Source organism: Euprymna scolopes, chromosome 1, assembly GCF_053919585.1.
Source record: "Euprymna scolopes isolate OS-2025 chromosome 1, ASM5391958v1, whole genome shotgun sequence".
NCBI lineage: Eukaryota > Metazoa > Mollusca > Cephalopoda > Sepiida > Sepiolidae > Euprymna > Euprymna scolopes.
In genome coordinates, this window is record NC_136482.1 from 3,723,069 (window position 1) to 3,738,785 (window position 15,717).

General features: G+C 37.0%; 2 protein-coding genes across 2 annotated transcripts; both read right to left on the reverse strand.

Annotated features, from left to right (window-relative positions):
* Positions 1 to 2,670: 2,670 nt before the first annotated feature.
* Positions 2,671 to 4,176, reverse strand: LOC145279855 (ATP-dependent DNA helicase PIF1-like). The gene has a single exon (XM_080131303.1). The coding sequence runs from the start codon at positions 4,174 to 4,176 to the stop codon at positions 2,671 to 2,673; it is 1,506 nt and encodes a 501-aa protein (XP_079987429.1).
* Positions 4,177 to 6,190: 2,014 nt separating this feature from the next.
* Positions 6,191 to 8,663, reverse strand: LOC145279865 (uncharacterized). The gene is made up of 3 exons (XM_080131312.1): positions 8,343 to 8,663; positions 6,495 to 7,811; positions 6,191 to 6,346 (listed from the first exon to the last, which is right to left on the reverse strand). Exons 1-3 carry the CDS (start codon positions 8,661 to 8,663, stop codon positions 6,191 to 6,193), a joined length of 1,794 nt encoding a protein of 597 aa, XP_079987438.1.
* Between the last annotated feature and the right edge of the window lie 7,054 nt (positions 8,664 to 15,717).

Consider the following 15,717-nt stretch of genomic DNA (forward strand, 5'->3'; position numbering starts at 1 on the left):
TAGATTAGTGATCATAATTATTAGGAATTTAAATAATGAATACACGAATATCCAAACAATGATCTCCACAAGAGATGAATGGAGCTCCCTCTCGAAAGTTGCAGAAACAGTTTTCGACATGTAAATAAAGTAATTAATTAAACTAAAAATGAGCACTTATGCAGAGAAGATGTGTTGCAATAATAACGCTCATTTACTCTCTCACTCTCTCTCTCTCTCTCTCTCGCTCTCTCGTTTGTGTGTGTTCGTTCCCTATAGACTTCTAAACAGTTGGGCAGAAATTTCAGACAAATGTAGTTTATATGCCTGACAGTGTTCTTAAATAAGGTTTTTATCAAAATGTCGTCGATAAGTGTTAATAATCGAAAAAAAAATCCGATGAAAAAAGGAACAGGCGATTAAGACTAAAGATAACAGTTTATACAACCCAAAATCATAAGTGCATTTGAGAAGTTTTATTACTGCACAAGCAGAAAAGCCTGGCATATAAAATCAACAGTAAGTTCTTTGATATGACAGTAGCGCGTTCGAAATAAATAGGGCATAACTGGACAAGGATACTTTACTTTTCATTTTAAACTTTAATTCAAGCTGTTAAATCAAAATAATATCATATTTTCATACGCAGGACCCTTCTGCTTGTGCGGTGATAATATCTCTCAAGTGCACTTGTGATGTTAGTCTGTATCGTCGATATTTTCGTTAATGTAATAATTATGTAATAACTTGCTATTTCTTGTAAAGATTGGGGCATTAAAAACGGACGAGAGAAATAGAGAATTCTATGATATGTGATATTCATTTTTTTTACTGTTGTACTACTCATTACTAAAATAACATCGCATCAAATCCACTGAGAAACGTCTGATTAAATGAACTAATGATTCTTAATTAATTATACAAATCACGTAGTAATTATCAAATAAGAGTAATCACATATAACTAATTGTAATTTACTTTCACTGAACCAAAATTAATTGTTAGATATTAAAAATAACATAGTTTGAATCAGTTAAGACGATTGTTCTGCAAATATGAGGAAACAATCATTTTCCGAAATAATCGGGTTTACTCATACACTGTCATATATATATATATATATATATATATATATATATATATATATATATATATAATGTGTGTGTATATATATATAATATGTGTGTATATATATATATATACACACATATTTATGTATATATGTATATATATATGTATATATATTTGTATATATATATACACACACATATATATATGTATATATATACACATGTATATGTATATATACACAGATATATATGCATATATATGTATATATATGCACATATATATGTATATATATATATACACACACACATATATATATATGTACACACACACACACACATATATATATGTACACACACACACACACACGTTTATTTATTTTTTTAAAAGCTACTGTAGATTTCGTTAATTGATATATAAAAACATATAATGTTGGAAAAAATAAATAAAATGAGGTGAAATAACTAAATAAACGGAGAATATTCTTTTGATAACCATTTACTTAATTTTTTCCTATTTTTGTTGAAACATATTAAAATTCATTAAAGTATTTGAATTGTTCTTTTCTTTCTTCTCCCACACCCATGTATACTCCTTTATGCACATATATACTCATACATACATACATACATACATACATATACACATACATACATGCATACATACATACATACATACATACATACATACATACATACATACATACATACATACATACATTAAGTGCCAGATATAGGATGAAAGCATTGTTTTTAAATTAGAAGCCATCACAAAACTAGGAAGCTCGATATGCCGGTTAGAGAAATCAGAGGTTAATAACGTTTAATGTTGGAAATGAAACTGAAAGATGTATTGCAATGCTGAAACGAGGAGTTGAACAACAACAACAACAGCAACAACAACAACAACAACAACAACAACAATAATAATAATAATAATAATAATAATAATAATAATAATGATAATAATAATAATAATAATAATAATAATAATAATAATAATAATAATAATAATACACTAGCTGGACCCGTGAAAATTTCACGCTTTCTTTTCTTTTTTTTTTCACATACACATTATCCCATCACATATCCGTACCTTGAAACATTTACATTAACCCTTTACTGCCCTGGCCGACGAATTCACCCTGTGTACTATTTTTTAAATAGTAAATGAAGAGTACGGTAGGTAAAATGTATGTAAATATATATATACCAAAATCACGATATTAGTGCTCCAAATATTCTCAATAAATACATCTTCATTTATGTTTTATAAATATGTTTATTTAAAAATATTTTCAAAAGTTTTATTTAATTTTTAGCTTATTTATCATATACTTATTATATAATGGAGACTTAGAGTGTTTAAAACATGATATTGTTAATTTCGCACAGTAATGGGTTAAACCTGTGCATTTTGTTCAAAAATATTTGAACCTAACGTTGAACCTAACCAAAACTATCCCAGAATATGTTCTTGATGTTTAGATGCATATGCTTGATTACTTAAAATACATTTCAAATGTCAACGTTTAACAATTATAAACTGTCATTAAATCTGTTTTTTCTCCCATATACGTCCACTATTCAGATTGCCTCAGGGAACCCAAACACATGGACAATTTTAGATGACTTCTGTGCATACGATATTTCGTGTAAATGTGATTCCTCTTTTGTGGCCATGCGTGGAATCATTAAGATGTTGGACTTTAACTCTCACAGTCTTCATTGGTCTTGCTCTTGAGAACGCTACATAAAGCTGGCCATGAGTAAAGCATGGCTTTGGTAAATATATGCCAACTCTATCAAAAGTCTGACCTTGACCTTTATTTATCGTCATTGAGTATGAGAGGCGAACTGGGAACTGAGTGTGATGAAGAACAAAAGGAATATTGGCATCGCTAGGTTTCAGTTTTATCCTTGAGATAAGTACTCTCTTATGAGCGTGAGAACCGCTGATTATTGATGCCTTGATGCTGTGCTCGTGAAGCTGAATGACCTCTAGTCGAGTGCCGTTACACAGTCCCTGAGTTATGGAGAGGTTTCTCAGTAGCATAATTATTGCTCCAATTTTCAAATTCAACCTATGAGGAGGCATGCCAGATGGAGTGAGAGAATTAATGAATTCCATTGGATAATTTTGTGCTTCCTCGTCATTATCGCAACTTACAGAATCAGTGCTGAGGTACGTTTTATTTTCTGTTGGCAACATTCTCAAAATTTCCTCATTGACCGCTAAGCATTCAGAATTGTTTGGAGATAGGATTACTCTTGCTTTCATCTCTTCAGCCGTACAGTTGTCAAACACCTCCGATATCAAAGAGCCATTACATGTGCACATTTCAGGAATGTCAATAACATCTGGAGCCACTTCATCAAGAGAACTCTGGAGTGATCTATTGCCCATTTGCAGAAGCCATCTTGAAAACTCCTGCTCATTTGAATTTGCTCTCATGTTCTGTGTGAGGCTCATGTGATGAAAGCTGTGCCATGAGTCTGAGCGTTTGAGGCACACATCTAGCACAGCAGCAGGAGGAGCTCTCGGGACAACCGGAAGTACTTGTCTGAAGTCGCCTCCAAGTAAGATTACTTTACCACCAAATACAGTGTGGGTGTTCATTATATCTTTCAAGCATTTATCAATGGCTTTCAGCGCATAGCATGGGATCATAGAAGCTTCATCAATAATGAAGACTTTAACTTGCATCAGAAAGTTTCCTTGCTCAGAGTTCGGTGGCACATGGCAGACACTTGTTTCGCTTAGGGGAACCGGAAGCTTGAATATACTGTGCAAAGTTTTGCCGCATTTCAGCAGTGTTGCAGCAATACCAGTCCAAGCAGAAGTGTTTTGTTTTGCCTTAATGTTAGCGTAAAGATATTCATATAACTTGTTGAAAAGATAGGTCTTTCCTGAACCACCGGGTGCATCCACATAAAACAATCTATTTTCTGTTTGCTCACCTTGCTCTACAGAGAAAGCACTTGCAACCACAGCATTGAATATCTGCCTCTGTTCAATATTAAGAGAAGTCACATCTATGTTAGAGTTTCCAACATCTCCTTCGTGTCCAGGATGATCTCCAACTGGTTCAGGCAGACCAAACATGTTGCAATTCATGCCATTTTCCATGAATAAGGTATTCAGAAAGTGGAGAGCAACATTTTCAGCAGTTATGTTATCATATCTAAGCAGCAGATCTTCGATCATAAAATGCTTATTCTCATTCCATAAATGCAGAGCATTCACGGGCTGGTTGAAGACGCACATCATGGAAAACATGGATAACAGTTGTCGTGGCATCTGATGAGCTGCTGCTTCTGTCAAAGCTTCCTGCAATGCATTGTCATTCTCAACCAGGCGCAGTCTGATGCATGCGTCTTTGAAGGTGGTCATTTCTTGACCATCGATTGTCTTCAAATCGCTGAATGAAGTCGCTCCGGGGACATGAAGGAGCAACATCCTCAAATAAAATTTTTCTTCATTTCGAGGACTTGCAGAGTACATTCTGGTTAAAATGTTGCTGAATCTAATTCGCCGTGTCCACTTTGTTTGTTTTTTTTTTTACAAAGGCATCACCACATTATCAAGGCCCAGAGGCCACTCAAGGATAAGGGTTAAAGAGTGTACAGTAGAAATTGGTCAATATAGTAATCATTAGTAATGAAAATTTGGCAAATTTAATAACCTATATGGAACGGCTCATCAGGAACTTATTTACTTTAGACTTGAACACAACCATATTGTAGTCAGCCGGAAAGCAGGAAAACGGAAGACAATTCCACAGGCGTGCAGTTCTAAGAAAGAAGCTTTGTTCATGGAATCTACGTTTAGGTTTAGGCACAGATAAAGAGTGGGGGAAATTATTGATAGTGTTTACAGCTAAACGAGTGTTTCTTGTGAAAGTTTGGCGAGGGGGGACCATAGATTGAAGCTCAGTTGAACACTTTCCATGAAAATAACGATACATCAGAGACAAACTCGCAACATCTCTTCTGTGAGATAGAGGTTGCAAGGAGGAGAAAAGGACATCTCCTACGAGGCTACGAAGTCTATTTTGAACTCTATCAAGGCAGGCCAAGTCCTTTCTAGCAGCTCCTGCCCAGATGTGGCAACAGTATTCCATCCTTGGACGTACCTGGCTCTTATATAGATAGAGAATAGCATCAGCAGTGAGATATCTACTGGATCGATAGAAAGATCCCACCATTTTTCCAGCGGCCCTGGCAACAGATTTGATATACGTGTTCCATTTAAGATCAGGAGTAATGGTCAAGCCCAGAAGCTTGTCAAAACTTGAGGCCTCCTGAAGACGAGAGCCATTCATTTCAATTGATGACAAATGTGGATTAGAATGTTGATGATGTAAAGAGAGAAGCTTGGTTTTAGATGCATTAAAAGTAACCAGCCACTCCTTTCCCCATTGTACTACGTGCTCAAGATCAGAGGAGAGAGAATTGGAGAGAACTTGGTCGTTTACTGTCTTAGATGTGGTATCATAAATGGTAGTGTCGTCAGCATAAATGTCTACAAATGATGTAAGGATATGATTTGGAAGATCATTAATGTAGATCAGGAAAAGAGTTGGGCCCAGGATGGATCCATGAGGGACACCGGCATTAATACTGTGAGCTTCTGATTTTTGCCCCTCAACTACTACTCTTATGAACCTATCAGAAAGAAATGATTTAATAATTGAGAAGACTTTTCCAGCTATACCATAGCTAGCGATCTTATGAAGTAAACCTTTATGCCATACCCTATCAAAGGCTTTAGATATGTCAAGAGCAATTGCCCTAGAAAGATTGCCACCGTCGAGAGATTTGCTAATCCTATGCGATATAACTGTAAGCACATCTGCTGTAGATCTAGCAGAACGGAAACCATATTGAGTGTCACTAAGAAGGTTATTTTTGTTGAAATGTTTGATTACTTCTGTATTTAACACAGATTCTAGCAACTTACTCATGACGCACAGGAGACTTATTGGCCTGTACTGAGAGGGGGATGAGCGATCACCTGAATTCTTAAATACAGGGCATACTGATGAGATTTTCCAGGGAGATGGGAAACTATTCTCCTTTGTTGTTTGTTTGTTGAAGATTTCTTGCATTCTCATCTGTTTGATTGAGTTTGAACCAAGCTGTCAATTGTGTGCCACGTTCTTCTGCTGTTGCTGCCGCCTGTCTTTGATTCCCTTCTCTATAGTAAACATGCTGCTCATCAGGCAAATGTACAGCCAAGAGATAAACAGTGTGGGATTGAGCATGCATTTTGAACTCTGACAATCTCCAAAAGCCCTCTGGAGGAGACACATATCTACATGACAAAAATTGTTTAACTTCATCGTGTTCATGTATTCCAGTGGGCTCATTATTCTCTAAAACATGTCTGATTTCCATGTTTGCACAATCGTGACCTTTATATATATATTTGAATAAATATTTTACGCTTTTCACCGAGGAACACACTTCAACATTAATATGGACACGGTATTTTTCCAGTCGATACTTATTGTATGGGGCAACGAATCTGTTGTCAACCTCATGAGTGCCAACTTGTACCTTTTCTCCATTGTTTCTCCGTCTGTACACTGGATATCCGGATACATTTGTATTCGTTTCTTCAAGGAAATCTTTTGGAATTTTTTTCTCACATGTTCCACCAACCATGCACACAGAATTAGGATTTAATATCCCACATGGACCATGGATCATCAATGTTCTCACGCATTCTCTCGACTCTGCATAGTCTAATGAAGGTATTTCAGCACAAACCATCTCATCAATTTGTTCTCTTGTCCTCAGTTTGTCTTCTTCTCGCAGCATTACCAAAAGGTGGCAATGTGGTAGACCGCGCTTTTGAAATTCAATGACATAGATATGAGCAACTGGAACACCAAATATATGTCTATCCTTGATATCAATCAAAAGTTCCTTTAGGTGCATGTTATAAACTCGTGCAACTAAATCTGGCCTGTTTTGTGTTGTTTTATGCGGTCCAAGGTTCTCTGTGATTTCTCGACACTTTGGGTTACACGTGTATGTCAAGAAAATATCTGGTTTTCCAAATTTGCAGACGATCGCCATGGCATCTTGATATGCTTGTTGCATGTTTCTCGGACTTCCTGTGAATGTAGAGAGCAAAATGACTGGAACACCTGCCTCTTGATGCTCATTCTGTCTTCCTAGGTGATCCATGAGACCCGAATAAAGTGCCACTCTTAATTGTGCTTGGTTATTTTGAATGAAGTTCAGACGGTATCCCTCCACCTTCACATAAGCGTCAACAATATATTGTTGCAATAATTTTCCAGCTCGATGCAAAGCACTAAAGCCATCTCTGATTGCTAGCCGGTATGAGTAAAACTCTTGCATGGTGATTTTGGTGCGAACATGAGTTTGGCGTTGTGCCACATGAGCCATTTGTATATGCCATCCCGATTCTCCATTCGGAAAGAGAAGGGGATAAACCATGGGATCAAGATGGCTAGAGATGTAAGCAATCCTCTCCCTCTGTTGAGCTATGGGATAAACAATGATATCACGATGTACTGGAGGTGCACCATCATCACCAACGAATATGGCTGCAATCTCATTGCCTGATGGGTTGTTGTATGTCCTTCTGTCAGGGCCAGGGATGAAGTGCATGGTTACTTGTCTTGGTGACACGTTCTCAATTGCAGCTCTCTCTTGTTCTTTTTGTTCAATATCCCTCATATTATGGTATGCTGCTGCATAAGGATTATTAATCAGTGTTTCATTTATCTTTTGAAAAACAGACACTAAACAGCATTTTTTGGAGCATTTACTCTATTGTGTATGGCTTTATTGGTTTCTATGATGTACAGCTGGCCATATCTTCTCTATTCAGGGTCATTTGCATGGAGGTTGCTTGCGTAGTGGTAAGTTTGACCTTGTAAACGGAAACAATAGGGTCCACGTCCTGGAGGGGGTCTAATATTGGCACCAAAAGATGCAAAAGCAAATGCAGAATTATAGTTTCTTATATTATGCCTGAAATTTTCACCCTCGGCATTGTTGACATCAAATAATAATCTTAAATTTTCGGGGTAATCTTGTAAGGGGGGGGGGTAGCATTACTTTTCCGTTATGACAGCAATTTAGTTGTTCTCTTTGGAATCTTAAGGCTCTGCAAAATTGACATCGGACATCCATGGCCCCAATGTAATATATTTGGCGTTCCATATTGTGGGCATTTCTATGACGTTGAACTCTATTTCGCTCATTTTTAAGATGATTTTGGCGCTCTTGTTGATTCATATTATTTCTTCTTACATGGTCCCTGTTTCTCATGTTTTCTAGAAATTGCTGTCTTTCTTCCATATTCATATTATATCTTGTTTCGTGGTCTCTGTTTCTCATGTTTTCTAGAAATTTTTCTTCCATATTCATATTATTTCTCCTTACGTGATCTCTATTTCTCAAATGGTCAAGATGTAATTCTCGATCATCCTGGCTCATATTACGCCTTTGCTGTTGCATTCTTTGTCTGTTTCGATCACGTATTGATCGTCTTTCCTCTTCTCGCAAACGCTGTCGTCTGATTCTCTGTCTCTCTCTTGCTGCTTCTCTTTGCTGTGTTCTTCTCTCATCCATTGCTCTAGATGGGCCAAACGGTCTGTGTTTAATCTGTCAATAATAAATAAATTTTCTTTTTTTCTCTCTCTCTCCCTTGAGCGTTCTCTTTTTTCTCTCTCTGCCTGGGTTGGCAGACGATACTAATTATTTGAAGCCAAATTTTTCAGAAAAAAAAGCAAAGAAGGCCAAATTTAAAAGCGCAGGCACATTTTTGAAGTAAAAAAGCCTAACAAAAAGCCAAATTGAAAATTAAAGGAAAATTGACTATATTGAAGTTGTTGACTTTCAAATATAAACATTTAGTAAGTAACTGTGTAAACAGATTTTAAAATATTTTTAATTAACGAAGACTGCGTTTCTCTCTCTCTCTCTCTCTCTCTCTCTCTCTCTCTCTATCTATCTATCTCTCTCTCTCTCTGCCTTGAGCGTGCGTACAGAAAAGGGCCGAACTTGAAAAAAAAAGCCAAACAGAAACTCTGATGGCCAAACTACTTTTTCTTTTTTTTCTCTTCCCTCCCCCATCTATCTCCCCCCTCTCTCTCCCCCTCTCACTCTTCTATCTCCCCCTCTCTCCCCCTCCCTCTCTATCCTCTTGGCTTTGTTTACATCTAACAGCAATCAGTCGTAGTTTCGAGAATATGTTTAATTAACGAAAACTGCGTTTCTCTCTCTCGCTCTCTCTCTATCTCTCTCCCACACTCTGTGTGTCTATCTATCTATCTATCTATCTATCTATCTATCGCTCCCTCTCTCTCTCTCTCTCTCTCTCTCTCAAACAAATGTAAAGAAAAATAAACAATGAAAAAAACAAAAAACAAATAAATGTTCAATTTTTGTCCCCGGCCCCGTGGAAAGTATTGTTATGGTTGTTTCCTTAAAGAATACCAAAAAATCAATTATTTCATAACATATTTTGAACGGTCAAACCGTAAATTTCTAGAAGTAAAAAGACATATAGCGGTGAGAACATATATATACATAAAGAGAGAGAGAGAGAGAGCAGACAGAGAGAGAGAGAGAGCAGACAGAGAGAGAGAGAGGGGGAGAAAGAGAGACCGCCGTATGCTAATACTAAATTTTCATTTGTGTATGTACTTATACATTTGTTTAATGATATATAGAGAGACAGAAACAGAGAGAGAGAGAGAGAGAGAGAGCAAATGATAGTTTCGCAGTATATTTTTATTCCTACTACATTAAACGCTTGTTTTTCTTTTTTTCTCGCTCTCTCCCTTGAGCGTTCTCTTTTTTCTCTCTCTGCCTGGGTTGGCAGACGATAATAATTATTTGAAACCAAATTTTTCAGAAAATAATGAGAGAGAGAGAGAGAGAGACAGCAGACAGAGAGAGAGAGGGGGAGAAAGAGAGACCGCCGTATGCTACTACTAAATTTTCATTTGTGTATGTGCTTATACATTTGTTTAATGATATAGAGGGAGACAGAGACAGAGAGCGAGCGAGCGAGAGAGAGAGAGCGAGAGAGCGAATGATGGTTTCACAATATATTTTTACTCCTACTACATTTAACGTTTTTCTTTTTTTCTCTCTCTCTCTCTCCCTTGAGCGTTCTCTTTTTTTCTCTGCCTGTCTTCAGCGTTTTACATTAGCCTTCGTTTGATGTGTATTCCGCTAATCCAGGAACGAAACATGAAATATTTTTCTAAAAATATATGTTTACTCCTACAACATTAAATTTCATGAAAAAAAACTCCCACTCTCTCCTCTAGGCGTTGTTTATATTTAAGAGAGAGACAGACAGAGAGAGAATGATGGTTTCGCAATATATTTGTACTACTACTACAGTAAATTTCATGAAAAAAAGTTTTAATAGGAGAAAGGTATATATTTACATATGTGGTTAAATTATCTCCACCGGCACGGTTTTCGGCGGATCTAGATGGACCCGTGTAAATTTCATGGTTTTTTGTTTCTTTTGTTTTTCTCTCTCTCCCTTGAGCGTTCACTTTTTTTTCTCTCTCTCTGCCTTGAGGGTTCCATTTTTTCTCTCTCTGCCAGAGTTGGCAGACGATAATAATTATTCGAAGCCAAATTTTTTCAGAAAAAAAGCCAAAAAGGCCAAATCCAAAAGCGCAGGCACATTAATTAAGTAAAAAAGGCCAACAGAAAGCCAAATTGAAAACTACAGAAAAATTGACTATATTGAAGTTGTTGACTTTCAAATATAAACATTTAGTAAATAACTGTGGAAACAGATTTTAAAATATTTTTAATTAACGAAGACTCCCTCTCTCTCTCTCTCTCTCTCTCTCTCTCTCTCTCTCTCTCTCTATCTATCTATCTATCTATCTATCTATCTATCTATTAAACTATCTATCTCTTGCTCTCTCTCTGCCTTGAGCGTTCGTTCAGAAAAGGGACAAATTTGGAAAAAAAAAGCCAAACAGAAATCCTGATAGCCAAACTACTTTTAAAATGAAGCCAACCTGGCAACCCTGATCTCTGCCTTGAGCGTTCGTTTAATGTGTAATCCGCTATTCCAGAATAAAATCTTCTCAACCAATCAAATTTGCCGGAAAGTGTGACGCACATTGATAGATAGATAGTTACAAGCGTATTAATATATATATATATATATATATATATATATATATATATGTATGTGTGTGTGTATATGTGTACATATATATGTTATATATATTAGGGATAATAACAATAATAATAGTGATAATAATAATAGTCATAATAACGATGATAATGATAATAATAATAATAATAATAATGATAATGATAATAATAATAATGATAATGATAATAATAATAATAATGATAATGATAATAATAATAATAATAATGATAATGATAATAATAATAATAATGATAATGATAATAATAATAATAATAATAATAATAACAATAATAATAATAGCGATAATAGGAAGAATAATAAGAATAATAATAGTGATAATAATAATAATAATAATAATAATAATAATAATAATAATAGCGATAATAATAATAATAATAATAATAAGTATAATAATAATAATAATAGTGATAATAATAATAATGAAATAATAATCATAGTAATGATAGTACCTATTTACAATGCCTCCCCACGGGACAGAGTTAGACACCAGGGTCGTTTTTTAATGTGGAGAAAAGGTACAAAAATAAAAAAAATTGTCTCAGTCGTGAAGGGGTTCTCCTCCACTAAAAGAGAACGAGAAATGCAAGTGCCGCATCTGAAGAACAGATACTAGTACTAATAATAATGATAATAATAATGATATTAATAAATATTATGGTAATAATAATAATAATAATAATAATAATAATAATAATAATAATAATAATAAACAACTCAATCCTGTATATCTTCATAGAGGGGTACTATAGTATATATGGTTTGTGGGGGGGCGCACCCGTGTCTGCACATGTGATGCGTGCTCAGAAAATGGAATTAAATATATGTAAGAAATTAAAATGTGTGGAATCTGAAAAAATAAAATGAAGTAGAAGACCTTACGTAAACAAAAACTAACTTCTAGTGGGGAATGCTAAGCCGTACTTCCACCGTGCATACTCACTCTGTCCTGTGCCCTGTGGGGAAATGTCTTTGGTAGGTTTTTATTTTTTATGAAAAGAGTACTCATTTAGCGGTCCCAAATCTTTATTGAGACCGTAGATGTGTGTATTAAGTCTTAGAATGAGTTTCTTTTCATGTTGTCCTCTTTTTCTCTGTGTTCGAAAGTCGGAGGCTGTAAGTACGCATTGCATATTGTCTATGCTGTGGTCTGGGAGAGTGTAGTGCATTGCTATTGTGTGCTGTGTGAATTTGTTCCTAATTGTTTGTTTGTGATTGTTGAAACGTAAACGGAACTCTCGGCCTGTTTCTCACACGTAATTACCCTTTTCGCATCTGGTGTAATATATTATGTAAACTACATTGAAACTATCGCAGGTGAGCGGATGGAGTTTAAATTGAGTGTTTGTGCCTGGGGATGTAAATGTGTCGCTAGTATTAATGTGTTTGCACACTTTGCACCTGGGTTTGTCGCATAATTTGTTTCCTAGTCATTTGTATTGGATATTTGATAAGGTGTCTTACTTAAGAGAGCGGTTTGTCAGGAATTTGTTTATGTACGACTTGAAGACATCCAAGTTGTAGTCAGGTGGGAAACAGACAAACGAAAAAGAGTTCTACAGTCGTACACTTCGAAGAAAGAAGCTCTGCTCATGGAATCTACGTTTGGATTTAGGCACAAATAAAGAGTGGGGAAAATTAATGACAGTAGTTTCAGCTAGACGGGTGTTTTTCGTGAAAGATTGGCGAGGGGGGACCAAAGATTGAAGCTCAGACGACCACTTGCCATGGAAAAAAGCGATAAACCAAAGGCTCGCAACGTCTCTTCTGTGGTAGAGAGGTTGCAGGGAAGAGAAAAGGGAATCCTCCACTAAGTCACAGTCTATTTTGTACTCCGTCAAGGCAGGATAGGCTGCTTTTAGCAGCTCCTTCGCAGATGTGGCAACAGTACTCCATCCTTGGACGTACTTGGCTTTTATATAGATAGAGAATTGCATCAGTAGTGAGATATCTTCTGGAGCGGTAGAAGGATTTCACCATTTTCCCAGCGTCCTTCGCAACAGACCGGGTGTACGTGTTCCATTTCAGATCAGGAGTAAAGATCAAACCCAGAAGCTTCTCAAAACATGGAGCCTCCCCAAGACGAGAGCCATCCATTTCAATTGATGCCAGATGTGGATCAGAGCGTTGATGATGTAAAGATAGGAGCTTGGTTTTGGATGCATTTAAAGTAACCAGCAACCTCTTCCCCCACTGTACCACGATCTCAAGATCAGAGGAGAGAGAATCAGAGAGAACTTTGTCATTTACAGCCTTTGATACGTTGCCATAGATGGTCGTATCATCAGCATAGATGTCAACGAATGATTTAAGTATATGTTTTGGGAGATCATTAATGTAGATCAGGAAGAGAGTTGGGCCCAGAATGAACCCCTGAGGGACTCCAGCATTAATACTGTGGGCCTCTGATTTCTGCCCATCAACTACTACTCCTATGAATCTATCGGACAGAAATGATTTAATAATTGAGAAAACATTTCCAGTTATACCGTAGCTGGAAATCTTGTGAAGTAGGCCCTTATACCATACGTTATCGAATGCCTTCGATATGTCAAGAACAATTGCCCTGGAAAGGAAGTCCTTGTCAAAGGATTCCCTACGTCTATGAGATATAACCGTTAGCACATCTGCTGTAGATCTGTTAGAGAATGTATATAGATAGAGAGAGAGAGAGAAAGAGAGAGAGAGAAAGAGAGAGAGAGAGGGGGTGGTGTGTAAATTAGATTGAGACACGTTGACCGGAAGTCAGGATCAGCTGATCGGATTGTGTGTGATTCACGTGATCAGGTTAGCTGAATCGTGGAGATTTGTTTTGGACTTAGAAGAGGACAGACGGCTTCACCGTTGTCTCCTACCCTTCACTGGGCGGGCGCTGACGTGTGTAGAACAGAACAACACAGGCCAGAGATTCACTTTCCATCTTCTGCGAGACATCTGGAAAGTGAAATTAACCAATTCCCTGTCTTGGAATGATTGAATCTTCATCCAAAGCAGGTACCAGGTCTCCCCTCCAAGACGATACGATTCCAGATGGACCAACATCTAAGAAGCAGTAACTATATCTGAAAATATATGTATACCACACACACACACACAACGGCATATGAACAAATATACAGAACAACTAGACGACCACACATGATCTCCTTTATGATACAACAAATATATAATATACGTCATCTCTTCTAATCCCTTATTAGAGATAACAATGCAACAGATCTTGCAGAGCAGAAAACCATATTGCGTGTCACTAAGAAGGTTTTTCTGCTGAAGTGGTTGACTGCTTCTTTATTTAAAATGGATTCCAGCAACTTCCTCATGACACACAGGAGACTTATTGGTCTGTACTGAGAGGGAGATGACTTTTCGCCTAAATTCTTAAATACAGGGAATACTGATGAGGTTTTCCAGGGTGTTGGAAAGCACTTCTCCTTAAGGCAACGTTTAAACAGTTTTGTAAGTATGCGGGTAAGTTCTGGTTGAAGCTTTCTCAACACTATAATTGGAATGCCGTCAGGGCCAGTTGCTTTACTGGAATCAATTTTCTTGATTGGCTTGGCGACCTATCGCGCGGATATTTGTAGGTTGCATAGCGTGTTGTCTGTTATAGGAGGAACTACAAGAAGTTGATGGCCTTCGTCGCTTAGGGTAGAATTAGCTGCAAAGATTTTGGAAAATAGTTTGGCCTTGTCTTATGCTGACGAGATGGTCTCAGGTCAATTGATGATGGTTGGGATAGAGCGCATGCTTCTGTTCAGGATTCTATTTGCTATTTGCCAAAACTGTCCCGCTACTTTGGATTTAACGAACTGAGAATATAGTTCTCTTGCATTTCTATTACTCTTTTACAGTGGTTGCTGGCAGTCCTGAACGCAGCTTTAGTCTCAGTACATCTGTTACGTTGGTAGCTATGGAAAAAGTGATTTCTGTGCGCGATGGCAGCAGCACTTTCTGAGAACCATGGCTGGCTGTTAGGCTTTGTTGGAATTTTTTTGGATGGTATTAATCTATCTATACCTACAATAAACCATTCGGTCAGGTCTGATACTATAGAGGACACATCCTTTTTAAACATGGAATGCAGAGGTAGATCAGATATGAATGTACGGAAGCTATTCCAGTCAGCCATAGAGTATCGATATACAGTACGGTGGAGAGGTACGTCTGAAGCTTAATTACATTTCATTTTTATCTTAATTGATACAACGGAGTGGTCCGAGGATCCCAGAGGATATAGAACGGAACATGAGCATAGCTCAGGGGAAGTTTTGAGGGAGAAGGTCTAGAAGGCTTGCATACTGACCGGTAATATCGGGCACACGGGTGGGTTCGTAAACAATCTGAGTGAGGTCATAGATAATGGCAAAATCATGAGAGAACCTCCCCTCATCATCGTCCGTCTTATTTGAGTGGGTCAGTCATTCCACATTGTGGACATTGAAGTCACCGCAAATGTGAATGTTAGCC

Excerpts from the sequence above, each read along its gene's own strand:
- LOC145279855 (XM_080131303.1), bottom strand. The coding sequence starts at position 4,176 with ATGGAAAATGGCATGAATTGCAACATGTTTGGTCTGCCTGAACCAGTT.
- LOC145279865 (XM_080131312.1), bottom strand. The coding sequence starts at position 8,663 with ATGGATGAGAGAAGAACACAGCAAAGAGAAGCAGCAAGAGAGAGACAG. Across the intron at positions 7,812-8,342 it reads ACATGAGAAACAGGGACCAT|ATAAATGAAACACTGATTAA; the intron begins GTAAGAAGAAAT and ends GTTTTTCAAAAG. Across the intron at positions 6,347-6,494 it reads TGTGTTCCTCGGTGAAAAGC|AGGGCTTTTGGAGATTGTCA; the intron begins GTAAAATATTTA and ends TGTCTCCTCCAG.